The 27944-nt window shown below is 42.7% G+C and overlaps 1 protein-coding gene across 1 annotated transcript in view; it reads left to right on the top strand.

Annotated features, from left to right (window-relative positions):
• Positions 1–27944, top strand: part of CAPN2 (calpain 2) — an 88330-nt gene that overhangs the window by 50257 nt on the left and 10129 nt on the right. Inside the window, exons 4-15 of the mRNA XM_020982187.2 lie at positions 630–763; positions 1775–1943; positions 3630–3713; positions 6197–6282; positions 8727–8801; positions 9555–9715; positions 14029–14198; positions 16266–16277; positions 19191–19405; positions 21627–21663; positions 23210–23275; positions 25895–25952. Coding sequence (XP_020837846.1) covers positions 630–763; positions 1775–1943; positions 3630–3713; positions 6197–6282; positions 8727–8801; positions 9555–9715; positions 14029–14198; positions 16266–16277; positions 19191–19405; positions 21627–21663; positions 23210–23275; positions 25895–25952 — 1267 coding nt within the window. The remainder of the gene's footprint in view (positions 1–629; positions 764–1774; positions 1944–3629; positions 3714–6196; positions 6283–8726; positions 8802–9554; positions 9716–14028; positions 14199–16265; positions 16278–19190; positions 19406–21626; positions 21664–23209; positions 23276–25894; positions 25953–27944) is intronic.

Below are 27944 nucleotides of genomic sequence, written 5' to 3'. Positions count from 1 at the left end.
CTTATACCAATGAAATCACAGATCTAGTCCCTGTCACTATTATGAGATAGCACACGTTCATCTGGCCATTGAATGAACCCCCAGAGATCCCTGCAAAGAGGTGGAAATGACCATAAGAAGATGGGAGATATCTTTACGTGTAACAGGGGAATAAAATAAAATAGTATTTAAAAGAAATATTGGAGATAAAGGAGGAGCCAAAAGGAATCAACTCCTAAATTTAAAAAAAAAGGTTTATTATGAAGTTTTCAGCTTCTCCTTACTTTCTTCCTTTCTGTACTGACTAATGAGGAACTCCTTAAATTAAGCTAAAGGCAAAGAGTTTGGGGTGACATAGAGCTTAGAGGAGAGGGAGTGAACTGTTTCTGCTCTCAGATGGGCCTGATGGCAGATGTAGGGAGATATGCTTATAAAGGAAGAACCAATGCCCTCCCTTTGCCAAAGGGTAGGGAGATATTTTCATAAATGGAGAGCCTATGTGCCCTTCTGTGGCCCCTAGCCCTGTGGAGAGCTAGGACTGTGAGGTAGGGTTCAAGGTTGCAAAGGCCAAGACCCCAGGTCCCATAGTGCTACTCACCCTGGTTCCAACCTCCACCTTCAGCACTGACAAGCTACCTCTTGCCTTACAGTTCTGGCAATATGGCGAGTGGGTAGACGTGGTGGTGGATGACAGGCTACCCACAAAGAATGATGAGCTGCTCTTTGTCCACTCAGCCGAGGGAAGTGAATTCTGGAGCGCCCTCCTGGAGAAAGCCTATGCCAAGTGAGTAACTCTCCCAAGATCCAAGATGGCAGCATGGGGTACTGCCAAACTCTGCTGTCGAAATGGAACTTAGGACAGCATTTGTTCGTGTATAAGAAGTACTTTGACCAATATTCTCAGTCATGATGCTGCTGTCTTCACTAAAAATCCCCTTCACTTCTAAAACACTGGAAAATACAAGAATATTCATGTTATATTTTTCAACCGAGGACCTCAGAAGACTCCTAGGGTCATAGATCTAGAGCTAGAGACCAGCTAGCCCAACTCCCTCATTTTACAGATGAGGAAGCTAATGTGGAGAGAGGTTAAGTTCCTTGGCCAAGTAGTAAATTCCCAAGTGGTAAGTAACAGAGACAGGACTAGAACACAAGTCCTCCAACTCCAAATCCAGTGGGGCTTTTCTCCTCTACTGTACTGCTCTCTGGTGAACTTCATTAGTCTCATTTCACAGATAGGGAAACTGAGGCAACCTGCTTAAAATCAAATAGATTAGTAACAAGTCTCCCACATCTCCACACTCAGTGCCACTTCCCATTTGTTTGGTCACTGGGTATGGATCTTACCCCTAGGACTCAGCTTCTTACTTAGGCAAGATTGGCTCTCACCTAAAAGACCTCATTCTGATCACTCGTTCTCTTTAGCTCTTCCCACTATTTGGAGCATCTGTCTCTAAGTCTAGAAAAGTTAACAACTACACATCATGTTTCTGTCACACTTTAAGAGGTAATAATGATGGGAGACTGCTTTGAGTACAGACTTCTGCATAGGTGGAGCAGTGAATTTGGCCCCGGAGTCAGGAAGCCCCAAGTTCAAATCCAGCCCAGACACTTACTAGCTTGTATGTCTCTGGGCAAGTTACCTCGGTTTCCTCATCTGCAAAATAGAGATAGCACCTAACTTTCAGGGTGGTTATGAGAATCAAATGAGATAATATTTCTAAAGTGCATCTAAAGTGCATTGCAAACTTAAAACACTATGTGAATGCTAGTGATCATTCTTGCTTTTATACAGGGTCAATGGATGTTATGAAGCTCTCTCAGGAGGCGCTACCACAGAGGGCTTTGAGGACTTCACTGGTGGGATAGCTGAGTGGTATGACCTGAGGAAAGCCCCTGACAACTTATTCACCATCATCCAGAAGGCCCTGCAGAAGGGTTCTCTCCTTGGCTGTTCCATTGATGTGAGAGTCTGCTCCTCCTTTCTTGTTTTCCCCCTTATTCTCCTCTATTTACATCAGACCACACCCACCCCCCAATCTCCCTCTAACTGAAGTAAGTGTCCACTGGTGCTGAGGGGAGTCCTCTCATCCTCCACCCTTCTCCAGTCCTTCTCTCTCCACTGTTGGATGACTCCCACTTTACCAAGTCCACTTGAGGTGGTGTTCAGGCATTATTGTTCTCTACATAGACCAACTGGGCTTCTAGGCAGCCTCAAGGTCTGTCTTCAGTGCAGCTGGGGAAGAAGCAGTTTCTCTATTCCTTCCCAACTTCTTTCCATATTCTTAATCTCCCCTAAATTTTTCTAAGACCCACATATCCCTACAGTGCATGTGTTGCCTCTGAAATTCATATCTGACCAGCCTAAGCCTAAAGTGACTGCCCTCTCAGAGACCGAGTCTCCCATTGCTGCAGGAAGGAAAAAACCCAAAGCATGTAGTCTGATATTAGTAGAGCTTCTGGGTCAGCAAAATCAGTAACACATGCACCTTCCCTTCTTTGCACCAGACATCTATTCCCAGGGCTAATGGACCTGTGGGGAGATTTCAGAAGGCACAAAAAATTCATTTCCTGAGCTGCAGCATCTGCTGCCAAAACCTCATCAGGGAACAGGGAGCAGGATGTCCTGGGCAGTGGCCCCACGAGGAGAGGGGTGACTTCAGCAGCAATACCTGAGGCCCAGATCAAGCCAGTGACCGGGGACATAGTCACAAAGTGACCAGTCCCAGGAAAAGGACCCACCTCTGTTGTGGCCCTAAAGTTCTCTGTAATCCTTTAGGGCAGGGGGTCAGAAAGGGTTATCTAAGCCACCTATTCATGTCACTTCCAAAGAAAATATAACACAGCCTAACCATCCTTCACAAGATAGGCGGAGAATTGTTCTGTGTTAGATGAGACAATAGAGACCTCTGACTGTGTGATTCTAAGTAAATTATTCATCTGAGCCAAAAACCAAAGTACAGATGTTGTAGCCTTATAAACATTAATGATAATACTAAAACTTTAATAATATAAAAAATAAAAAATTAATTATTTAAAAAATTAATATTTAATGAATGAAATTTAATAAATTGATGATATTTAATAAATAAGAATTAATAATAATTCACAGAGCACCTAGAGGACACTCTTGTGGATAACTATTGACCGTAAGATCACAGTTGAAGGATTTCTGCTCTAAACCACAAGAGTTGCCTACGTCTCTAAGTTAGGTTAGAGCAAACCCTGGCCCAAACTGCAGTGTGGCCAAGTTTGTCTTCAACACACCAAGTGCCTTTCATGTGCTCTCTCTCCCCCACTCCCTGGAGATACCCAAATCTCATGCTTTCTCCCACTATAAAGTCCTGCTCTCAGGAAAGGAGCTGATGAAGTCATTTACACCTTAGTATGAATTATGGGTCAGGCACTGTGTTAGCTCTCCACAGGCTATTTGCATATTAAACGTTGTCTCTTTTTGTAGAATGAAAGGCTTTATATCCTGTTACCAGAATTTTAGGCAAAGGGGTAACAGGCCTGGGAGACCTTCCTAATGCCCTGAAAATCACAGTGCTAGGCAGCCATCCATTTTGCTTACACATTAGGTCCTGACTAAGGTAGCAGCGGCAGCCGCTCCCTAGGCTTAGGGATGTAACCCTCCCCTGCCTTTCCAGATCACAAGTGCTGCAGACTCAGAGGCAGTAACTTTCCAGAAGCTGGTGAAAGGACATGCATACTCAGTCACTGGAGCAGAAGAGGTAACTTACCCCCAGCAGGGGCAGTGGCTTGATTTGGGTTTTGTTTCTTGGTTTGTTTGTTTTTGGGGGGAGGGTCTGTAAGGGAGAGAGACACTCACCAGCATCAAAATTAAAAGTACACTTTAGTCTGGGACAGCACAGGGTGTGGCCCAAGTCAGACAGAAGTCACATCTTCATACTGATTTCACTTCTAAAAAAGGGCTGCCCCGTAGAATTTCCTGGCACTCAAACGTGAATCACACTTTCCTACCCTGCGTCATGCTGACCTCTAAGCATGGTGCACTTTGCCCTCTGGTGGCCCCATTTTCTCATTACAGGGACGATTTTTAAAATCGCAAGCCTTGGCCCTTCTAGAACATAATTGCAGTGACACCTCACTAATTACTTTCATATTTGACCCCTCAACAGCCCTGGAGGGTAGACTATTATTACCTCTGTTTTGCAGATGAGGAAACTGAGTCCTAGTGAGCTGAATTGACTGGTTCAGTCATAGATGTCAGTAGTGACAGAGCTCAGATTTGATCCTAAGATTTCTGACCTCTAGTTCAATGCTTTTGAAAAAAAATTAAATTTTCTTTTTTATTATGAACTTAACAGCGACTAACAAACATAAACGTTCTGGAATGTAAGAAAGAACAGAAAAAGGAGACGGTATATGAAACTATGAGTGTTCATTACTTAGAATTTTTTTAAAGAGGTATCTTAAATTTAACAGAATAATGACAAAATTACCCTTATCATCAGTGTCTTCTTCTGAACTGTCTTCTCTCGTGTTTTGATTTTTTGTGAGTTTTTCATTGACATTACTTTCTTTTTTTTTTGCATCTTTATTACTACCCACTCCTCTCTACCCCCCACCCCATAAAAGCCTTCCCTTGTAATAAATATAGTCAGAAAAAACCAAATCAAGATATTGGCAGTTGTCTGCATCTCCATTCCATCACTTCTTTACCAAAAAGGGGACAAGGAAGCTTTATCATCAGTTCCCTGAGGTTGGGATTGGTCTCTGCATTGATCAGAGTTCTGAAGTCTTTCAAAAGTTGTTTTCCTTTATATAATGGTAGTCACTGTATAAATTTTTCTCCTGATTCTATTCACTTCATTCTGAATCAGTTCATACAGCTCTTTCTAGGTTTCTCTGAACCCCTCATAGCTATCACTTCTCATAGTAACATTCCACTGCATTCACATACCACTAAATGTTCAGCCACTCTCTGATGAGCTCCTATTTTGTTTCCAGTTCTTAGCAACAATAACAATGAAGTTACTCATACTCTGTCTCTTTCTCTGTATGTGTACATGTATATAGACATATGCATGTCTATATACATGCACGTATACCTGTGTGTGTACACACATCCATACACACACACTTGATAAATATGGGTCCTTTTCCTGTCTTTGACCTCTTTGGAATATATGCCCAGTAGTGGCATTGCTGGATCAAAGGGCACACACAGTTAACTGACTTGTGTGTATCCAGTATTCTTTTCACAATTTAAGAACCTCTCAGAAATATATCATGACAAAGCTATATCTCACTCATTATAACCAATTATACCAAAGCTATTCTGAGAGTCACAGGGAGCTGGGAATTGAATTGGTGTGTTTACACTCTCAATCCCCTCAATAAGACAAGGAGGCATGAATTCGGTGAACTACTCTGATCTACTCTGGGGGCAGCTAGATGGTGCAGCAGATGGAGTGTTAGGGCTGGAGTCAGGAAGACCTGAGTTCAAATCAGGCCTCAGATACTTACTAGTTGTGTAACTCTGGGCAAGTCATTTAACCTTGTTTGCCTCAGTTTCCTCATCTGTAAAAGGAGCTGGAGAAGGAAAGGGCAAACCACTCCAGTGTCTTTGCCAAGAAAAGCCCCAAATTAGGTCACAGAGAATTGGACACAAGCGAAATGATTGAACAGTAAAATAAAAACCCTCTCTCTGAGGACACTCAACCTGCAGGCATTTTATGGGTACTCACTTCAGTAAAAGTAGCACCCTGCTGGCCATAACTTTCCTTTCCCCAGTAAGGAGAGGTTATGATAGAGGACATGAGTCAGAAGATCTCAAGTTCAAGCCCCAGCTTTGACATTTCTTAGCTGTGTGACCCTGGGCAAGTCACTTAACCCCTTTGTTTCTCAGTTTCTTCATCTGGAAAATAGAGATAGTAATACTCATCCTACCTCTCTTAAAAGGGGTGTAGAGAGGAAAGTGCTTTGGAAATCCTAAATTACCATGTAAACAGGAGATGTTATTAGTTGACGCCAACACCAAGCTTTTTAAACCCGCTCCAACTTATGATGTGATCCTGCCCCTGTATACGGAGAGTTGTTGGAGGAAAAAGGGAGATGAGGAGAAGGAGGTGAACCCCAGGGAGTTTGGCAGCCTTCCCAGGAGGAGCAGTGAAAGGGGAATGCTGTGAACCTGTGTGACACCAGGCTTAATTCTGTCTTCTGCTCCCTTTTCTCCATCTAACTTGACCAGGTGGAATTTAGAGGAAGCCTGCAGAAGCTCATTCGCATCCGAAACCCCTGGGGAGAAGTGGAATGGACTGGAAAGTGGAGTGACAAGTGAGTTTGTGCTAAAGCTTAAAATTGGAGGGCTGAGGATGAAGAACCTCAGACCAGAATCTGCCTGGGAGTACACCAGCAGGATGCTCTGAGTTCATCCTTTGGGCTATGATGAAATGAGCTAAAGAATGAGGCACAGTCTGAAATGATTTAAAAGACAGAAATATGGTGTCTGTGGGCATGAGCTAGTCAGGAGTAGGGGACCACATGTGGCCTTCTAGGTCCTTGGGTGCAGCCTTTGACCAAGTCAAGTTTTACAGAACAAAGCCTTTTAGTAACTGGATTTGTTCTGTGAAGTTTGGAGTCAGTGAAAGGGCCACATTTGAGGACAAAGAGGGCCACATGTGGCCTTAAGGCCCCAGGTTCCCCCCATCCTCCCCGAGCTAGGTGGTGTCACAGCACACACAGCTCCAGGCCTGGAGTCAGGAAGACCTGAGTTCTGATCGAACTTCAGACACTTGCTTTCTGTATGACCCTGGGCAAGTCAGTTAACCTCTGTTTGCCTCAGTTTCTTCTTCTATAAAATAGGAATCATAAAAGCACCCACCTTCCAAGGCTGATGTGAGGATCAAATGAGATATTTGTAAAGCCTTAGCACAGTGCCTGGCATAGAGTAGGTGTTATATAAATGTTAGCTAGTGGGAGGAGGAAGAGGAGGAGTCTTCAAATTCAATACAACTCAACAAATCTGTTTGTCAGCACTTAGTTAAAGAGTCAGGAAGACCAGAGTTCAAATCTGGCCTCACAAACTTACCAGCCCTGTGACCTTGGGCATACTTAACCTCTTTCAGCCTCAGTTTTCTCAACTGTAAAATGGATATAATATAATTCTAGCATTGTTGTGAAAATTGAATGAGATAGTGTGTATAAAGCTTCGCACGAGTGCCTGGCACATAGTAAGCACTATATAAATGTTAGTTATTATCATCATTACCCCCAAGCTTGGATGGGGTCCAGAGGATAAGATGGCACTTTTGAAACTGACCCTTGCTGTAGTCTGGGTCTCTTTTTGCAGGGCCCAGGGATCCAGTGTACAAGATGGTGGTACTTCTCTCCTAGTTTCTGCAAGGATGATTCTCTCCACCCCCCCCCCGAATAAATCCCTTTCCAAGCTCAAACTCACCCTTCTGTTAGGCACCAAGAAATTGAAACTTGCTCTTGACGCAAAACCCCAGCTGAGACGCTTGTTCCGTTCCAAGGCTGTTAACTTGGTGACCAGGCCTGGGGCAGCTAGACCTTTGGTGGACATCTGCAAGCAGGTCTGCTGTGCCCTGGGCTTTTTTGCAATGAAAACCAGTTCTAGTTTCTCCAGAACTTCACACACGTTCTTCATTCTCCCCCTATTCTTCCTCCTCGTCCTTTTCCCTCCTCCCTCCAACCCAGCAGTTACAATGTCATTTCCATTCCCTTGGCCCCAGAGCTACTCTCTGTGGACTAATGTAAATCAAGTTAGAGAGCTTCCCTGGAAGGCTGTCTGCCAGGGATCGCAGAGACTTGCTGGAGCCAGCTACGGCTCAGTGCATTTTTAGATTTCCATTGTGTGAGCATTTACATTTGGGCAGTCGGGAAATGCTACAGATTAGGGCTTGATCTGTTGTTGTGTGGATGGCCTAGACTTAAGAGAGTAGTAGGGAAAACTTCAATAATGCGGATCAGACTTAAAGTGTGTCCTGCATACTTTCTTTGGAGCTAAACATGTTGTTAAACATTTACCAAGACACTCCTGCTCCCACATAGGTTGCAGAGAATGAACTTAAATAAAATTCCTCTATAAGATTTTCTCCCTGACAAGCCCTTCCTCCTCAAAAAGAGTTGGCAAATGCTTCAGAATCGTCTGTGTTATGAAAGTTACCTGATAGGTTTAGGGCTTTGAGAGGTATAGAGAGACTCAAGGATTTGGAAAGGAAGAAGAGGGGAAAGAAAGAAAAGAAAGAAAACAGGTCACCCCAAAAAGGGAGGCAATTTTTAATTGAATAAATGCTTTTCTAATATTTTTCAGTTCAGATGCAGATTACTGAAGAAAAATGTAACCTTCGTGCAATATCAATTCATGATAAGCATAGTGAGACCATTAAAATGCTCATATCCTGTAGTTGAACATTGATGGTTTTTTTCACCTACTAACATTGAGGTCGCTTTGAACTTGAGGCTCAAGCCATATGTCTGCCCTGCCCCCAAACCTTTGGTAGCTGTTGTTCATGCTTCTGATTGGTGACTTTTGGATTCCCCTCCTGACCACTACCCTCCTTCCACTCCTCTTCCTCCTCTCTCCTCTGATCTGTGTTTTATTCTCTACCCTTTGATATCTACAGGCCTGTTCAGAGTTAAAAGTGGATGTCACTCTCTTCCTTGCTTTCAGAACTCTTGAAGCTGATCTGCTCCCTCTGCTGCCCTGCAACAGCAACTTTTAGCACTCCTAACTTTGATCCACTTTCACTTTTCAGCTGCTCTAACTGGAACAGCATAGACCCCGATGAGAGGGAGAGACTAACCAGGAAATATGAAGATGGAGAATTCTGGTGAGCTTACTTGGGGCTTCACAGAGAATTGTACACTTTCCAGAATTTGTTTTACTGTAAAATTATATAGCACAAAGCCCAGCCCAGCCATCAAGAGTATTAGGCTGAGGGCTCCCAGATCATGGGGGCCCCACAAGTACTTCACTGAACAGTCCAATGCAAGAAACAGCTTAATCCTCATATGACTGTTAAAATGGAGTAAGATACTGAGGTGCTTTACAGAGAAAAAACAAAGGAACTGCTGTTCAGAACTCAGCAGAATACAGTGGTGATAGTGGGACACACCCACAATTTCTAGGAGTTTTCAGTCCCTCAGTAAAGATTGAGTGGGCTTTCAGTGTGTGCCCTCCATTCTATTAGATCCTAGAAGCAACTTACAAGATATGGCGAGGAGATGGTATGGTATACCTTGAAAGTCAGCATGGTGTGGTGGATAGAGACCTGGACCTGAAGCCAGGAACCCCAGAGTTCAAATCCCACCCTGACACTTATTCGCTATGTGGTCATGGACAAGACACTTAATTTCTGAATCTCAGTTTCCTCATCTATAAAACAAGGGTACCAATACCTGTAGTGTGCCAACCTCACAGAGTTGTTACGAGTCTCAAAGGAGAGGATGTATGTAAAGCACGTTGAAAATTTTTAACTGTCAGTTCTTATTGTTCTGAGGCCATGTTGGGAGATTCAAAGGTCTCACAGAGATTCTCTCTCTTGACCTACTGAGAGAAACCCTGTCTTGTGTTTCTGCTGCAGGATGTCTTTCAGTGACTTCTTGAGGCACTATTCTCGCCTAGAGATCTGTAACCTAACCCCAGACACGCTAATCAGTGATACCTACAAGAAGTGGAGACTCACCAAGATGGACGGGACCTGGAGGCGGGGTTCTACTGCAGGGGGCTGCAGGAACTACCCAAGTAAGAGAAAAATTCGGAACTTGAACCCGTGGGAGAGACGTCTAGTTCTCACTTTGAGAGTACTCAGAGGACAGTTCCCCCAACCTCCAGATATCTCTCACCTTCTGCCAGCTATGAAGGGAGCATGAAAAAAGCCTAAAAGGCAAAGAAAGGAGAGTGGGGCACTGGCATATTTCAAGTTTCCTTATCCGTAAAAAAATGGGAGTCATAACATGTATACTACCTACTTCACAGAGTTATTGTTAGGGAAGCATTTTGTAAATCTTGACGTGCTATCAAAATGTTAATAAGTTATCACTATCAACAACGTGATGTGCCCTGACCTTGTACTACTTCCAAAAGAAATCTCAGGAGAGGGGGCAGCTAGGGTGGCACAGTGGATAGAGCACCGGCCCTGATTCAGGAGGACCTGGGTTCAAATCTGGCCTTAGAAACATAACACTTACTAGCTATGTGACCCTGGGCAACTCACTTAACCCCATTGTCTAACCCAAAAAAAAAATCTCAGGAGAAAGGGTAGAAGAATAGGACACAGGAGAAGAGAAGGAAATCACATCTTTTAGCACCTCATCTTTTTTTTATTAATTTATTTTGATTTATCAACAACCACTTCCATATGCTTTTGAGTTTAAAATTTTTCTCCCCCTTCTTCCCCACCACCCTCTCCAAGACAGCACACAATCTGATATAGGCTATACATACACATTCCTATTAAACATATTTTCACATGAGTGATGTTGTAAGTAAGAATTAGAACCAATAGGAGGAACCACCAGAAAGAGGAAACAAAACTCAACAGAAGAAAAAAATAGCAAATAGTATATGCTTCGATCTGCATTCAAACTCCATTGTTCTTTGTTTGGATATGGATAGCATTTTCCATCATGAGGCCTTTGGAGATGTCTTAGATCCTTGTATTGCTGGAAAGGGTTAAGTTTATCAATATTAGTCATTGCACAACGTGGCTGTTATTGTGTACGACGTTCTCTTGGTTCTGTTCACTTCACTCAGCATCAGACCATACAAGTCTTTCCAGGTTTTTCTGAAGTCAGCCTGTTCATCATTTCTTACAGCACAATAGTATTCCATTACATTCATATACCACAACTTGTTCAGCCATTCCCCAATTGATGGGCATTCCCTCAATTTCCAATTCTTTGCCACCCCATAAAGAGGTGCTATAAATATTTTTGTACATGTGGGTCCTTATCCCATTTGTATGATCTCTTTTAGCACCTTATCTTGATGTTGGCCAGTTGTATAAGGCCACTGCTCACCCCAGTTCATTCCAAAGGTATTTATAGAGTGCATATTATGTACTAGGCACTCTACTAGTCATTATAAGTGTTATAAAGACCTTGAGCAGGATCATCTCTAACTCCATGGTTAACGATAAGAATGGTTCTAGACAACGCCAAGGGACAGGTCACCCTTGTCATCCTGGCTGGAACCAGGGAAGTCCCTCTTCTGTATTGCTTTTCATACAGCCAAACTTCCCTCTGTCCAATCTTTTCTTCAGTAAGCTTGTTCAGTTGTTTCAGTCATGTCCAACTTTCTGTGAACCTGTTTGGGGTCTTCTTGGCAAAGATACTGGAGTGGTTTGCCATTTCTTTCTCCAGCTCATTTGACAGATGAGGAAACTGAGGCAAACAGGGTTAAGTGACTTGCCCAGAGTCACACAGCTAGTTAAGTGTCTTAGGATGGATTTGAACTCAGGTCTTTCTGACTTCAGGCACCCTAATCTATCTACTGCTCTAGCCTCCAAACACAGCAGTACTTTATTTTTGCCCCTTCCCTAAATTACTCTGGACAATCATCTCCCCCCAAAAAAAAATATCATTCAGCTATCCAACTACCCCAAATGATAAAACACTCACAGGCCCTCAAAAGAAATTAAAACTGCAGTATCACACCACAGTACACATAATGCAAACTGTAGCCCACGTAGATTATGTGTCTTGGCCAAGGTCATGTCACTAGTTGATGACAAAGCTGGTGTTATAACCCAGAACTCCTGACTCCTGAACTAAATTCTTTTCAACTGTACTAACACTATACTTATATCCCTGCCATTTACACCTTAGTGTAAATGAGTTTCAAATCAGTTTGATTAAGCTAGTTAAACAATAAGTGCCTTTCCCCCAAAACTGCCTTATTTGTAGTTTGTACGGACTTATACAAGTCCATGTTGTTTGTTTCTCCCATAGAATGTAAGCTCCCTAATGGCAGGGGCTGTTGCTTTTTTTTTTTTGGTTTTCATATCCTTGGTGCCTTGAACAGTTCTTGACATATAGGGATGCAGGAGTGGGGAATGTATGGCCTCCAGGCCACATGTTTGCCTTCTAGGTCCTTGGGTGTGGCCTTTTGACTGAGTCCAAGTTTTACAGAACAAATCCTTTTATTAAGGGGATCTGTTCTGTGAGGTTTGGATTCAGTCAAAGGGCTGCACTTGAGGACCTAGAGGGCCACATGTGTCCTTGAGGCCACAGGGTCCCCACTCCTGGGATAGAGATAGGGTGTAGACCTGTCAGTTCACTAATATAGAGGACTCCTGGATAAGAAACTCCCTCGACCAATGCAAATCAGCACCTTCTCTGCAAACTTGTAGTCTTAAAAAGTTGCCTAGAGGGACAGCTAGGTGGTGCAGTGGATAGAGCACCCGCCCTGAAGTCAGGAAGGCCTGAGTTCAAATCCAGCCTCAGACCACTTTCATTTACTAGCTGTGTGACCCTGGGCAAGTCACTTAACCCCAATTGCTTTAAAAAAAATGAAATGAGATAGGGGAATATAAAAAAAAAAGGCAGAAGGACTTTGTTAAGAGATTAGGTAATAGTGGAGGGGTCCCTTCTTAATAGGGAGGTGTCCGTTCTATGGTTCAGTGATCAAACATCCTCGTCGTGCTGCCCTCCGATTGGCTAGCTGGTGTGGTCCTGAATGGTCAAGATGGACAGTTAGGTATTGTGACCTTGTCTTAGACCAAATGGATGATGTGATTGGGGTTGAGTACAAGAACACACCTGTTCAATATGTAAATTGGGTCTGGGGGCAATGGCTAGCTGGGGGAAATGGCTGTATTGAGTCTAGGGGCCTGTGGTGAGGTTAAATCAGGACATGCTGCTGTTCATTGGGGCCCATAAGGAAGTTAGAATATTGGAGCTGGGAGCAGCTTTCTTAGGATTCCATCAGGATCACAGATTTAGAGTTGGAAGGGACCTCAGAGGATATCTAGGCCAGCTACTTCATTTTACAGATAAGGAAACTGAGTCCCAGGGAATAAATGACTAAGGTAGGATTTGAACCCAGATCTTCTGACCTCTCTCTGGATACCTTGAAAGAAGATTTTGATAGAAAAGGTGTATGTGTTTTTGGGTGATTAGGGAGGGGGGCGTGGAGAGGGGGTAGGATAGCACAGAGCACCTTAGGAAAGTCCACTTTAGTTCCTGCCTTGACGATCATCGGCAGGTCACCAGTCAGAATCAAAGAAGGTAACCCCAAGTTTTTCTCTAGCCACATCAGCTTGCTTCTATGTAACTCCATTCACTCAAAGTCAGAGATGAATAAAGGAAGGAAACCACCAGGGGGCGCAACAGTCCAGAGTCTAGCAAGGAAAAGGTTTCATTTCAAGAAATCTGTCTCACGTGTTCTCTCTCCCTCCCAGAGCTTAAAAACATAAAGTACTCCAAACAGCTCAGTAAATTTAGGGCAAAAGAAGAAAAATATATAGGGCAGAGCTTCTGATTTAGGACTGTTTTAGACTCTGATAAGTGTGTAGTCCATTTTCTCTACCACCACTGCTACTCACCCAAATTAAGGTTGCAAATTAGTGATTTTCTGTTGCCTCAAACCCCTGATTTCTCTGAATTTCTTTACACCCTCGGCCTTCTGTGACTACCCCCAAATCTAAATGCCACAGACAGACCCTTCTTCATTCCCCAGATAGTCTTTATCTGTGCAATCATGAATGAATGAAAAGCATTTTTTAAGTACTTACCACGGGCCAACCATGGTACTAAGTGTTGGGAATACAAATAGAAAAGGCAAAGCAGGCCTTGCTCAAAATAGGTGCTCACATTCTAATAGGGGGAGGAACCTTCACATAAAAGAAAGTTCAATTGTAGGGCAAATAGAAAGGTTCAGAGGTTCTTCAGGTCAGATGTCAAGGTCCAGGGGTGCTTTGGGTGGATTAATAGGTAAGATGACAGTCCCCCCTTCTAGCCACAAGTTAGCCGTGTCTCATGTCCCTTATACACTGGGGAATGGGTCCCCTGCGCTCTGAGGTGAGTGATACACTTTGTCCTTCTGTGTGATGGCAGACACTTTCTGGATGAACCCTCAATACATGATCAAGCTGGAGGAGGAGGATGAGGATTCTGATGGCTCTGAGCCAGGATGCACCTTCCTGGTGGGCCTCATCCAGAAACACCGGCGACGCCAAAGGAAAATGGGAGAGGATATGCACACTATCGGCTTTAGTATCTATGAGGTGAGGAAATAATCGTACTTGGAGGTTTCCTCCCTCCCTTCCCTCTTTTACTGATCACCCAGGCCCCCTACTTTTGTGCAAGGCCAACCCCGAGAGTTTGTAACAGCAAACAAGGACTGTTCTAGGAAATGGCAAAGGCATTCTAGAATGACCTTACCCAAGGAAGCCCTAACAGTTGGCCAAGGGTCACCAGGGGGCTGCAGGATGCTCTGATAGAGTCCCCAGAGCCAGTGCTATGAGGGTTAAATAGCCAGGCTTTGGAAGACATCCCCTTGTTTCATTTCTTGCCTTTGTCAGCTTGGGATGAAAAGAATTCCAGAGGGATTTGAGCTGGGGACGGAGTGTCCTGGGGCTACCTCTAAGAATAATGTGAAGTCAGGAGCAGAGCCAATGGAAACCATGTGTATGGCTAGTTAGAGCCCAGTTGCCAAGGAGGTGGAGACTATAAGGGAGAGAGGGGAAACAATTGGGTGATTATACTCCCACCAGAGTTGCAAAGCACTGAGCATTTTTTCCCAGGACATAGCCTAGTGTGTGCTTCAGCCCTGTTCCTCTTTAGAACAAAGCCCATAACAGGCAGAGCCTGAACCACATAGCTCCATCATCTTGTCTGCCTTTGCTCCAAGGTTTGTACCTTTCTGAAGAAGTTGAGTTTTGAAATAGCTCTGCTAAAGACAGGTATGGGGGCTGTAAGAACTGGCCTAAGCACTTCCCCCGCCCCTCCTCCTGTGTCTCAAGGCAGCATTGAAGTGGAACAGCAGGGCAACCAGGATGCTTTAGTGAAATTAAGTCTATCCAGGTGATGCTAATAACTTACAGGTGTAATGCCTTATGCTGTTCATGGCATTTTATCATGTCCCTCAAATTAACCCTGTGAGGTGGTGAAGACAGGTATTATCATCATTCTCCCATTTTACATAAGAGGTCTAGAAAGGTCAAATTATCTGCCTAGGGTCACCGAGCAAGGAAAGAGAGTTCTCATCCCTTGCAGACTTTCAAATGGAAAAAAGAAAGAAATATGTGCTAATATTATTGGTTCAGAGCTTTTCTGACCATCCTACACTGCCTCAGACAAGATACCAAGAGGCTGTATTGTCTTTTTACTCTGCTATTGGAAGCTTAGGTGACCTATGACAAGCCACTTTTTAGTACTATCTTCTACTTTCCCATCTGAAAAATGGGATGTGAGAGTCATGTCAAGTCTGCATGTCAACAATGGACCAGAGATAAATATGAGCACAGAATGGATTCTTGGGACCGAAAGTTCTTTAGTATGTTGGAAATGCACCAAATTTTATAATCCTCAATCATTCCATCAGTCACCTTTTAAAATGCCCCAGCTTTAGAAGTGGGGAGTGGGGAGTGAGTACTGGGAATGAGAGACAGATTGTATCAGGAAGAGTGTGAAAAGCCCATAGGGATGCAGCTCTGCTGTGGAATAGCAGAGTGATAGGAGAGCTATAGTAGATAATAGATAAAGGCCTGGACTAGGAATTAAGGGACTTTGGTTTGAGGCTTGGCTCTGCTATGAACTTGACTTTGACCTTATACAAGACACTGAATATCTCAGGCCTTAGTTTACATGAGAATGATAATAATAATAATATCTGTTCCTCCCCATCATCAAGGGCATGCAGAACAGATCAGTAAATGCTTTGAGTTCACAGAATCGCAGACAAGGGGTGTGGGAATCATGTAAGTTAATGTAGTTGACATTTTGATACAGTGGATAGAGCCCTGAACTTTGAGTCAGGAGGAACTGGGTTTGAATACTGCCTCAAACACTCACTAGTTGTGCGATGCTCTGCAGTTCATTTAACTTCTCAACTGCAGTTTCCTCAATATTTAAAATGGGCCTAATTGTACCCATAGCACTTACATCATGTGGACATTGTGAGGGACCAAATATTAAGTGTTTTATCAGCCTTAAAGCATTGAGTAAATGTCAGCCATTATTATTATTCTTTGAAATTGTCAGGGAAAGGAAGAGTATAAGACACAATGACAGTTAATAGAGTGTCCACTCTCTCTGACCAAGTGTTTGCTGTATCTTGTGTCTCTCTACAGGTTCCTGAGGAGGTACGTCTGACATATTTTGTCCTTTGACTCTGGGAATCAAGTTTAGCCAAGAGGCCTGGGCTTCTGTATCTCCCAAAAGAAGTTATATGAAGACTGGGCGCTGATGCTAAATTTCAAGGACTCATTCTCATCTATACTATCTCTCTAGTGAGGCTACCAAGACCCAAGTATTTCCTGAGTTGAAGTGTCACATGTATCTATCTAAATGTGCCCTCCAAATTCTGAGCATCAGAGCTGTTACTAGGGCTTGGCCCTAGAGTACTAACATTTAGAGGCAGCACTTATATTCCATCATATAAATATAACAGAGCTTAGCACCTAATTAAACATTTAATTTTAATAAGAAGCTACCAAATAGGGCTGGTGGAATTCCTTCCCACTGAGGCCATAACCCAAGTGAGCTCCTCTATGCTTCCTCTTCATACCTAGATCATCTAGACCAGGAGGTCCTTGACCTGGAATCCACGGACCCCCAAGGAACCTGTGAATAGATTTCAAGGGGGTCTGCAAATGTTTAAAATTTTTTTTTAATTAAAATTTTTAAATAGAATTTTAATTTTTTAATTTTAAAAATATTTTATAGCTACATTTAATATAATTGGTTTTCTTTATAATCCTACATAGCTTATTTTATGCATTTAAAAACATTATTTTGAGAAGGAGTCCATAGGCTTTACCAGACTGCCAGATGGTCCAATGACCCAAGAGAGGTTAAGAACCCTTGCTGTATGCTAAGTATAAGATGGGCAGGGACTGTTTCATTTTTGCCTTTGTACCTCCAGTGCCTAGTACATAGTAGGTGCTTGATAAATGCTTGCTTATTTGATTAATTGCTAAGATTTCAGCTTTACTTAGCGTGACAAAAAAAAAGTCATTGTGAATCTCATCAATACTGAGATTCAGTGAAATAAATAATATAGTCAGTTCTGCTGTACCACTTATTTTAAAAACTCAGATTTGTTCCAACTTGATTGATATATCCAGGAACAGCATGAATACAACACAACTTTCACATTTGCTTATGCACAATTTTATGCAAGAGAAAGACTGAGAATGTAGAAAACCATACCACTTCATAATAACTCACAAGCAGCCAAGCTTCCTTTGCTCACTTCCACAGGCAAACTTGAGGTCTTTTTCAAGGTATAATGCCTTGGTGTGGTCTGAGTTATGGGTGGAAGAGGTCTGGTCTACACCCCATACCCTCAGACTGCCCCACCTTCCACTAGGACAAGGCCCCTGACCCCCCTTCCCCACTTTCCCTGAGGATTTCCTCTTAACTTTGCCTGCCCAAGGCTTGTGGGAACCAAGGCAGCACATGCAGCCAGTATTTATTGTAGTATTTATGTGTTTCTTAACCATTTAATATGAATAAAACTACCATTTTTATTAGGTTCCTTTCATTTTTTTTAATGTACACTGACCTCATTTTCCCCATAAGCCTTGTGGTTTTGATTGTGCAACTTCACATAGTGAAGTGATTTTTAGCCACACATATATGGCATATGACAGCGGAACTGACTGTATGATGATATCCCTTAAAAAGCCTAATATATGTAAAGACACAAGAGGGCACCCTAAGCAGCCCATAGTACAAGAGATAATGGTATCACAGCAAGAAGAATGAGGTGCATTATAGCTGTTTGTCCAAGCCATGAGTGAATTCTGGCCCTTGTTCTCAGTCAGGCTGGCCAGCCTGGGAGCAGTACTGCAGAGAAACATGAGTGGCTTCTCATGCCCTCCTCCAGGGCTCTGATTCTGTGTTTGCAGTGTGTTAATGCCTGCTGAGTGCTAACATTGCTTTGGCCACCATACGGCCCACAGCATTTGACAGAATCCCAGCACCGTGGATAAGATAAACACAGAGAAGGCTAAGGATGATCTCTGTGGAAGGATGGGGTGGTGAGTGCGCTGCCAGTGTTGGGGGAGTACAAAGGACTCCCAGTAGAGCTAGAGTGGGAGGGGACCTTAAATGTCATCTAGTCTGAACCCCTCATTTGACAGATGGTGAAACTGAAACCAAGAACAGTTAAAGTGACATGGGCAGATCACACAGTTGAGTTAAGATTTGAACCTAGTCCTCAGATTCAGATCTAGCCATGTTTTCCCCCTGCAACCCCAATAAATTCCCTGAGTGGTGAGTAGTATTATTGTAGTATTTATGTATTTCTTAACAGTGAACTATCAGTGAAGTCATTGTGTAGCTTAGATGAGTTGAATGTTACATTTATTTGGAGCAGTGGGCTAGGAGTCAAGAAGACTCATCTTCCAGAGTTCAGATCCAACCTTGGATACTTGCTAGCTATGTGACCCTGGGCAAGTCACTTCACCCTGTTTGCCTCAGTTTCCTCATCAGTAAAGTGAGCTGGAGAAGGAAATGGCGAACCACTCCACTGTCTTTGTCCAGAAAACTCCAAATGGGTCACAGAGAGTTGGACATGACTGAAACACCACCACCAACAACACTAACAGTCCGTCAACGAGCATTTATTAAATACTTACTATGTACCAGTGCTAAACTGTCCTAAACACTGAGGATACAAAGAAAAGCTAAAACATGGTCCCTGCCCTCACAGTGCTAAACTGTCCTAAACACTGAGGATACAAAGAAAAGCTAAAACATGGTCCCTGCCCTCAAGAAGCTTATAAGTCAAGTGGGAGAAACAACATGCAATTTACTGTATACAGACAAGATATATACAGGGTAAATGGGAAATAAGGAAAACACTAGCCATGGGCTGGTGGCTGATAGTGGAGGGGGTTACTGGGGGAAAGTTCTTGTAGAAGGTGGGATCTGAGCTGACTTGAAGGAAGCCAGGGAAGTCAGGAGGTGGAAATAAGGACTAGCGTCCTAGGCCTGGGGGACAGTGAGTGCTCTGGTTGTCTCTCACTCTGGTTATGTTTTCCCATCAGTTTTCTGGTCGGACCAACCTGCATCTCAACAAAAACTTCTTTCTGACAACGAGAGCAAGGGAGAGGTCGGACACGTTCATCAATCTCCGGGAAGTGCTGAACCGCTTCAAGCTGCCTGCCGGAGAATACGTCATTGTGCCTTCTACTTTTGAACCCCACAAAAATGGGGATTTCTGCCTCCGAGTCTTTTCAGAGACAAAACTGACTCCCAGTATGTTGGGATTTCAGAGGGTGGGGCAAATGGGGACTACGGAGGGAGAGAAGCCCCCCCATTTCCTTTCCTTTTCCTATCTAGGTACAAGACACTCCTTTCTCCGGGGGTATACTCTTCCAGCTTTCACAATGAGCAGGTGTACCTTCTAGGCCAGGCTTAAGCAACTTGTAAGCACTCGAGTAGAGTCAAAGGGCATCCTTTATTCCCTTGGTCTTTTGATCTTTTTTTATTCCCTCTCCCACCCCATTCTTCCATTGCCTTCTCTCTGCATTCCTCCCTTCTCCCTCTTCCTTCTTCATCTCCCAGCTACTTCTTTACCTATTGGTTAGAGGATACTCACGCTTATTTATTAGCTGCATTGATGGCACTCAAGGACCAACTTATTGGCCCCTAAGGTTCCTTCTATCTGGTGAGGAGTGTTCAATCAGTCAGTAACCCTTTATTGAGTGTTGGCTCTGTGCCTTGGACTGTGTCTGTGTCTATCTAGATATGAAGACAGATAAGTCTGGGTCCGCTGGCAAATAGAAGATGCTTCAGCTGTTAAATTAAATTTTTTTTAATTAGCAGAAATCTATTTTCTCTCCCACCCACCTCCTTATTCCACTGAAAAGGTAATAAAGAGAAATGTAACTCGAAATAAATATGCATAGTCCAGCAAAAAAAAAAAATCCTTAATTGGTCATGTCCAAAAAATAGATGTCTCATTCTGTACCCTGGCTCCACCATCTCTCTAAATGCTTGTTGATTGGATTAATTGAGAAACTTAACAGTCTAGTCTTACTTTTCTGGCACTATTATGCCTTACTTCCTTTCACGTACTTTTTTTTTTTTTCCAGCCAGAGTGGCCTTGCTGTTCCTCATTCATGACCCTCTGTTTCTTATCCCACCTTTTCCCTGGCTGACCCTTCCCCATGCCTGGAATGCACTCTTTCCTTAGCTCAACTTCCTAGGATCCCTAGGTCATTTCAAAGCTTAATTCAAGCACCAGCTTTGTGTATAAGAACTTTCTTTTTCTGCCACAGTTAGCATCTCTCTCTGTCCCACCATGCAAAAAAAGACCTTATATTTATTTTTTCTTTTTAATTTATGGGATAAAACAAGCATTTCTATAACATAGTATAATTTTTTTAAATGATTGCACATGAAACTGAAAATCTATTATGTACAACTTGCTATTCTGTTTACATATGTTTATATTTATTGTATTTATAAATATATATATGTGTATATATATATATATATATATTATATATATATATATATATATATATATATATATATATATTCACTCATGATTTCATTATTGTGGAGAACTCCCAGTATATGAAATACCTTCAAGAGTTTGCTGTCTTGGAGGCAACGTGGTACTGTGGTGTCAAGAGGATCTGGTTTCAAATAATACTTTTGACACTTAATATCATATGAACAGGGCAACTAATTTACCCTCCCTAGGCCTCTGAGTCCTTATCTATAGAATGAAGGGATTGGCTTCTGAGGTCTCTTCCACCTCTCAGTCTATAATTTGATGATCCACTGATGCTGACTGGCAACTCCTCAGTAATTCATAGTTGCTTGGGGAACTAAGAGGTGAAGTAATTTGCCCACAGTCACCAAGGGAGGAATTTTTTTTTTTGGCCACAATAACTCACTAAACTGTCTATTAAAGTAAGGAGGGGTTTTGCTTTGCACATTGACGAAATCATGCATCTTTTAAAAGGATCAAAGTAACTCAAGTTAACCACAGCCCCGAGGCACTCATTTCTTCCCTTACCTCAAGTGAACATAGCTAGTAGGTGATAATTTTATAGCACGTCATGCAAAGTGAAGAGACTTTAGGGAATTGCATTTAAAAGGAGACTGAAAAGCTCTTTCTTGAGATGGCAGGTGCTACAGCCAAGCTATTGGGATTTCCAAACTAAGCCTGGGGTGCTGACCCATCCTTTCTTAAAGAACCACTCCTCCCTAAGAAAAAAAAAATCCCCACTTTCTACAAGTCCTTTTGGCCTTGACTTCTTCCTTTGATTTCTTTCCACCCTTGATATTTGAGGAAGTGTTATCACACACCAAGGCTCTAAAGTAGGTTTTGTTGCAAGAGTTGGGGGGGTGGGTTGAATCGAAATTGGTTTCAAGTTTCTCACTCAGTTCAAGCAATGACTGCTGAAACACTTCCTTCCCCATCTTAACTTCCCACCCACTAATAGATAATTCCTTTCTATTTCCAGAGTTGTCGATGATGAAACTGAGGCCACCTTGGACGAGGTATTTATTATGATTCTTCTCCTTCTCTGTTGTAGGATAAAGATGGAGAGTCGGGAGGGTGCTCAAGCCCAGCTAAGTTGAAAGCCTCATTTTTACAGAGGGTCCTCCTGGCTCAAAGACCAGCTCACTATCCATTACTCTCCAGCTACCTTTACCCTGAATCTCTAATCTTGGGCAAATTGCTTTTCTTCTCTGGACCTTAATTTCCTCATCTAGAAAGCTGGGGAGCTGAGTCCTCATTTGGGCTGGTATTTCCCAAACTGTCCCAGAGACCCTTAGGATTTCAGGTATTTTGGATGGGAATCCCATGAAGAAATGTGGACACTAGTACTTCATTCCTCTCTAAAGTAGACACATGAAACTGTGTGTATATCCTGAAGTCATTATTTTGAGGACAAAAATCATCTGCTTTTCTCCTCTAAAATTTCCACTACCTCACTTTATCTCAGGAGTAGTCTATATGCACCTCAACTCCTTGGAGTGGCATTTGTTGCCTTATATCAGTGTTTCATATCCCATTGTGTTCTGTGATCCTATTATTGTGGAAATCCTTGGACTTAATGATCCCTAAGGACTCTTCCAGCCCTCTGATTGGGAACCTGTGATAAATGCAGCAAGAATTTGGTTAAACAGACATATTTTGCTTTAGCATAATTTTTTATAAATTATAAATTTTAGAGTTAAGGAAGGAAAACCCCCACAAATGAACTTTAAGAATGTAGAGTTAGAGCCAAAAAGGGCTTCAGAGGCCACTGAATCCAACCCATTCATTTTATAGATGAGAAAACTGAGGCTCAGAAAGACCTGAGGTCCCATAGGTCAGAGGCAGGATTTGAACCTAGATCTTATGACTCCAAATCTAGCCCACTTTTCTACTCTAGAGGAAATAGTTTGAGGATTATTTGTAAGTATTCTCTTCTGTCTCTTTTCCAAGGGTCCACAGTAGTACTGATAAAAAGCCTGTGCTGGCTAAGTATTTGTTCACCAATCTCATTAGGGTACCACTGTGGTTGTCATATATTTAGAATAGTGAGGAACTAGAGGAGCCCTGGATTCTCTGGGCCCCAAGGGTTATATTCATTGCCCATTGACAAAATCCTTTTCAAGTAGCCCAGGGAAATTCTAAGCTATTTATCACTTTGCTTAGCAGAACTGGTCATAAATGGTTATTTTAGGAATATGTAATAGCCATGGTGTATGTTATGAGAAATTATGATATCTCTTCTTCCCAGGGAGTTTATATTCTCTCTCTCTTGATCCAATTATATCCCCACATTCAGTTAGAAAGCCCCAGGCAGTCTTCTTTCAGCTCTTGGCCAGACCAAAGCAAAACAACAGGAATAATCCTGAAATTTTGCCAAGAGTGATTAGAACCATTCTACATGGTTCACAGGCAGAGAAAGTGGGGGTTTGGAATGGGATAGAGAGAGACTTCCCAGGAGCTGGGGGGTGAGGACAAGCACCTGCATCTTTTCTTTGTTTCTTAGAAGATAGATTATCTTCAGTAAGCTATCACATTGTTCTTCTTTTCCTCCATTGCCTTAAGAATGAAGTTGACGAAGACGACATTGAGGACAATTTCAGAAAACTGTTTGCTCAACTGGCAGGGGAGGTGAGTAGTCAGCGCCCAGCATACTTTGAGTGCCCACTATGTGGAAAGCAATATTAGGCACCAGGAGCACGTTACAAAGAGAATCACAATCAATCCTCAAAGAACGTACACTATAACGAGGAAGGTAAATACACTGGGGGGGGGGGGAAACAACAAAAAACCCAGAAGAATATTTTGATCTAAACACATTAGGTCCAATAGGTAGAAGTTACTGGCAGGTAGATTATATAAGGAAATTTTTAAAAATGAAAATAACTAGCATTTATATAGCACTTCAAGGTTTGTACTTTACAAATATTGTCTCATTTGATCCTCATACAACCAAGGTGCTCTTTTCCCCATTTTTTACAGATGAGGAAACTGAGGCAGGCAGCGGTTAAGTGACTTCCCCAGGGTCACAAAGCTAGTAAGTGACTGAGGTAGGGTTTGAACTCTGTACTTGCAGACTCCAGGTCTAGTGCTGTATCCACAAGCACCACCTAACCGCCTCTCTAAAAGGCAATATAAGGAAGAATTTTCTAACAACTTAGAGTTATCTATCGGTGGAATGGGCATGTAAAGTGCAGAGAACATTAACAATACACCGTTGATTAACAGGCATTCATTATGAGCCAGCTGCTGTGCTAGGAACAGAATAAAAATGCAAGAATGAGGTAGTCTCTGCTCTTAAGGAATTAATATTCTAGTGAAGGTAGAGGAGTTAAAGCATGTTCACAGATAATAAATATATAGCTCTATGAATATATAGATATAGATACATACACACATATGCATACATACTATATACATTTGCACAGTGGATAGAATGCTTGGCCTGGAGTCAGGAAAACTCATCTTTCTGAGTTAAAATCTGGCTGCAGACACTTACTAGCTGTGTGACCCTGGGCAAGTCACTTAACCCTGTTTGCCTCGGTTTCCTCATCTGTAAAATAAGCTGGAGAAGGAAATGGCAAACCACTGCAGTGTCTCTGCCAAGAAAACCTTAAATGGGATCAGGAAGAGTGGCACACAACTGAATGACTAAAAGACAACAACATATACATATATGTGTGCGTATACATTCTGCATACACATAAAGTCTGAGGGGAGAGGGACATTAATGACTGAGGGAATTAGGAAAGGTATCTTGATCCGAACCATGAAGGGAGCCAAGGGGTCCAAGAGGCAGAGGGGAGGAAGAAAAGTAGTTCAGCCAGTCCTTGTGAACAGAAGGCCTGTGCAAAGACAGAGGTGAGAGATGACATATTATGTGCATATATTTTAAAAACAAGCCCAATTTCGTACTTAATGTCTGATCATCAGATTTCCCAGTAAAATTGGGATAATATTATAGGGCTGTGTGAAAACTTGCTTTCAAAACTTTAAAGCAACTATGCAATTATAAGCGATTCTTAGTGAGTTTTACTTACTTTTTAAAAAAAACTTTTATTGATATCTTTTGCTTTCATATCACCATTTCCAAATACAGATACCTATGATACCTTATCCTTTATCCAGCTAGCTATCCTTTATAACCAAGAAAGGAAGGAAGGAGGGAGGGAGGGAAGGAGAGGAAAGGAAGGGAGGGATGAGAGAGGAAGGAAGGAAGGAGAGAGAAAGACAGAAAGCAGGCAGTTCAGCAAAATCTATACATCAGCAATTTCTTACACTCTAAGCAGTTTTCCACACCCATAGTTTTGTTCCCACTTTTCCAAAAGAGGGAAGTACATTTTCTCAGATCTTCTTTGGAATAAGCTAGATCACTATAGTGAAACAGGGTGTTTTGTTTTCTGTTCCATTTACCTTAAGGTAGTCCTTAGGCATATTGTTTTCCTTGTTCTGCTTACTTCATTCTGCCTCAATTCCTAGTAGTCTCCTCACTGAACAATGTTGTTTCTTTAATTTATTTTTAACATTCAGTTTTTGAAATTTTGAGTCCCAGATTCTTTCCTTTCGTCCCGTCCCTCCCCCACCCGTTGAGAAGGCAAACAATATAATATCCATTATACATGTGAAGTCATGCAAGACATATTTCCATATTAGCCATGTTGAGCAGTGTTTTAAAAGGAGAGAGATTTGTTCCAAAAGAATGAGAAGGATGTGCCAAGTGGGCATAGAAGTGGGAACAGAAAGGCAGGAGAGGCAGCAGCCCTGGAAAAAGGGGGAGAATCTTTAGTGAAGAGCAATGAATGAGGATGAAAAGAGCAGGCAGGGACCTTGAAGACAATGAGGAGAAATCTGGACTTGATCCAGTTAGCAGTACAGCTGGTACTTTAGGTGTGGGAGCAGGAGAGTGAAATGGAAAAAAGCCAAACAAACAAAACCAGCACTGGAGCTAGAAGTGGCCAGGAAAAGCTTGATGGACCAAATCCTGGTTGGGACTGTCCCCTTGCGCTGATTGCCAAAGCCCTCCTGTACCAGAATCATCTCACTGTGCACCTTCATTAAGATCCAGACATTCAGGGAAGTGAGATGTTGTCTGGGTGCCTGGCATCAGGGTCTGATGATGCTTATTGCAATATTTTGTTGAGTCTCGCTTTTTTCCTTTCCATGGCTGTGTTTCAGCCCTGTGATTACTCTGATTCAGGTAGAAACTGACAATATGTGTGTGGTATCTTTTTGTGTGTTGTGTTTCCACAGGATGCTGAGATTTCTGCCTTTGAGCTGAAGACTATCCTGAGGAGGGTCCTAGCAAAACGTAAGTATCTGTTCCTTCCAGTTCCCCAAACCCTATTCTTCTCCTTTAGGGGTAGAAGGGGGGAAAGTAGAGTATCTTCCCTCTACATTATTATTGATGGCAGCCCTCTCTTGGCAGAATAAAAGGCTGAGATAACTCCATTGATGCCAGCCAGAAGCCAGTAGTTCAAAGCTCTATTCAAAAAGGAAATGACTGAAGTAGAGAGAATCCACCAATGGGCCAGTGGGAAAAGGAGAAATTGATTGGATGATTCCAGTGCTGGTGGCCAAAGGATTTTTTAAAAATCTCCATTTCATGCATGATAATTAGAGAGAGAGACAGAGAGAGAGAGAGAGAGATAATAAAATGACCCCAGATCTTTGACTAGGGCTATGCGTGGAAAAATAATCTCTGCCATTGAACCAAGTCAGTGAATTTGAAAAACACTGCACATTTGAAAATATTCCAACAGCAAGGTATAGAAACCAATTCCAGAAGCCAAGGTCAGAGAGCTGGCCATGAAGCCTGGAAGACTTGTGTTCAAGTATGGCCTCTATTCCATCTCTCCAGCCAGAAGTAGACCCACCCCTCGCCCTGCCAGGACAGATAACAAGGCCTTTGGAAGAATCAGTCAACAAGCATTTATTAAGTGCTTACTATGTACCAGGCACTGTGCAGGGATATAAAGAAAGGTAAAAGTCACATCCCCTGCCCTTAAGGAGCTTGCATTCTGAAGGGGAAGACAGCGTACAAAAACCTTCACAACCCTGCTGGGTCCACCATTCCAACATATGTCAGTATCATTTGTTGTTGTTATTTAGTTGTTTGGTTGTTTCTTTCTCTTTGTGACCCTGTGGACCATACTGTCCACGGGATTTTCTTGGCAGAGATACTGGAGTGGTTTGCCATTCTTCTCCAATGGATTAAGGCAAACAGAGGGTAAGTGACTTGCCCAGAGTCATATAGCTAGTAAGTGTCTGAGGCCAGATTTGAGCTCAGGAAGATAAGTCTTCCTGACCCTAGGCCCAGCACTCTATCTACTGCACCAATTGGCTGCCTTTATATCAATGTCAAGGATCCCATAAAAGCAGAAAGATAAAAGGTCCTTCTGGTCCTGTATGAACCAAAATACACACACACACACACACACACACACACACACACGTACATATGTATGAGTGTACATGTATACACACACACATGTACATATGTATGAGTGTGCATGTACACACACACACACACACACACACACACACACACACACACACACACACACATTACAGCTTATGCAGCCCAACCAGGAACACCCAGGTACAGTAGGGAGGGAAGTTTAAAATGACTTTAACATGGCTAAAGTGTAGATGTCCCCAGGCCCAGACACATACCACCTCAAGCTGTGGTGAAGCCAACCCAACAAGGCTTCCCTGCCATGTGGGAAATGAGGTGGTGTTTACCCCAGAGGCCACCAGGCACAGTGAGGTCATGGCAGTGTCTCAGATGTGTGGTAATCACGGGTCCATGAAGACCAAGAGCCTCATTGTTAATTCACAGATGGATGGACAAAAGGGGAATGCAGGGTAGGGAAACCTCCTTTCTGCTACAGAGTATTAATTGCCCCACATGTGTCTCTGAGCTCAGCATGCTCTTCCCCTTCCTGACTGGTGATGCCAGGGGCCTGGCCATGGGCCCATCCCCTCTTCACTCCACAGCCTTCTCACACACACACACACACTCACTCCTCCTGCCCATGTAGCCTTTTGCAGACCCAACACATGCATTTCCCTAGAAATGAGGCTCTGAGAAAGCCATACTCAAACTATAAACAGGCCCATATCAAGGTCCCCTATTTCTAAGGTCATAGGTGACCAAGATGGCAGCTCCAAAGAAACTCTCTGCCCTGAGATAACTGCACATGTCTCCAGCAAGGTGGATACACTTCTGTGGAGATTTTTTTGTGTTTTTTGTCTTATAAAAATAATAGAACGAGCAAAATTCACCCCTTCCTGTGGCTTT

The sequence above is a fragment of the Phascolarctos cinereus genome, unplaced genomic scaffold, assembly GCF_003287225.1.
Source record: "Phascolarctos cinereus isolate Bilbo 61053 unplaced genomic scaffold, phaCin_HiC Scaffold_5;HRSCAF=322, whole genome shotgun sequence".
Classification (NCBI taxonomy): Eukaryota; Metazoa; Chordata; class Mammalia; order Diprotodontia; family Phascolarctidae; genus Phascolarctos; species Phascolarctos cinereus.
Note: the sequence above shows the minus strand (reverse complement) of the source record. Positions and strands in the feature narration are given on the sequence as shown.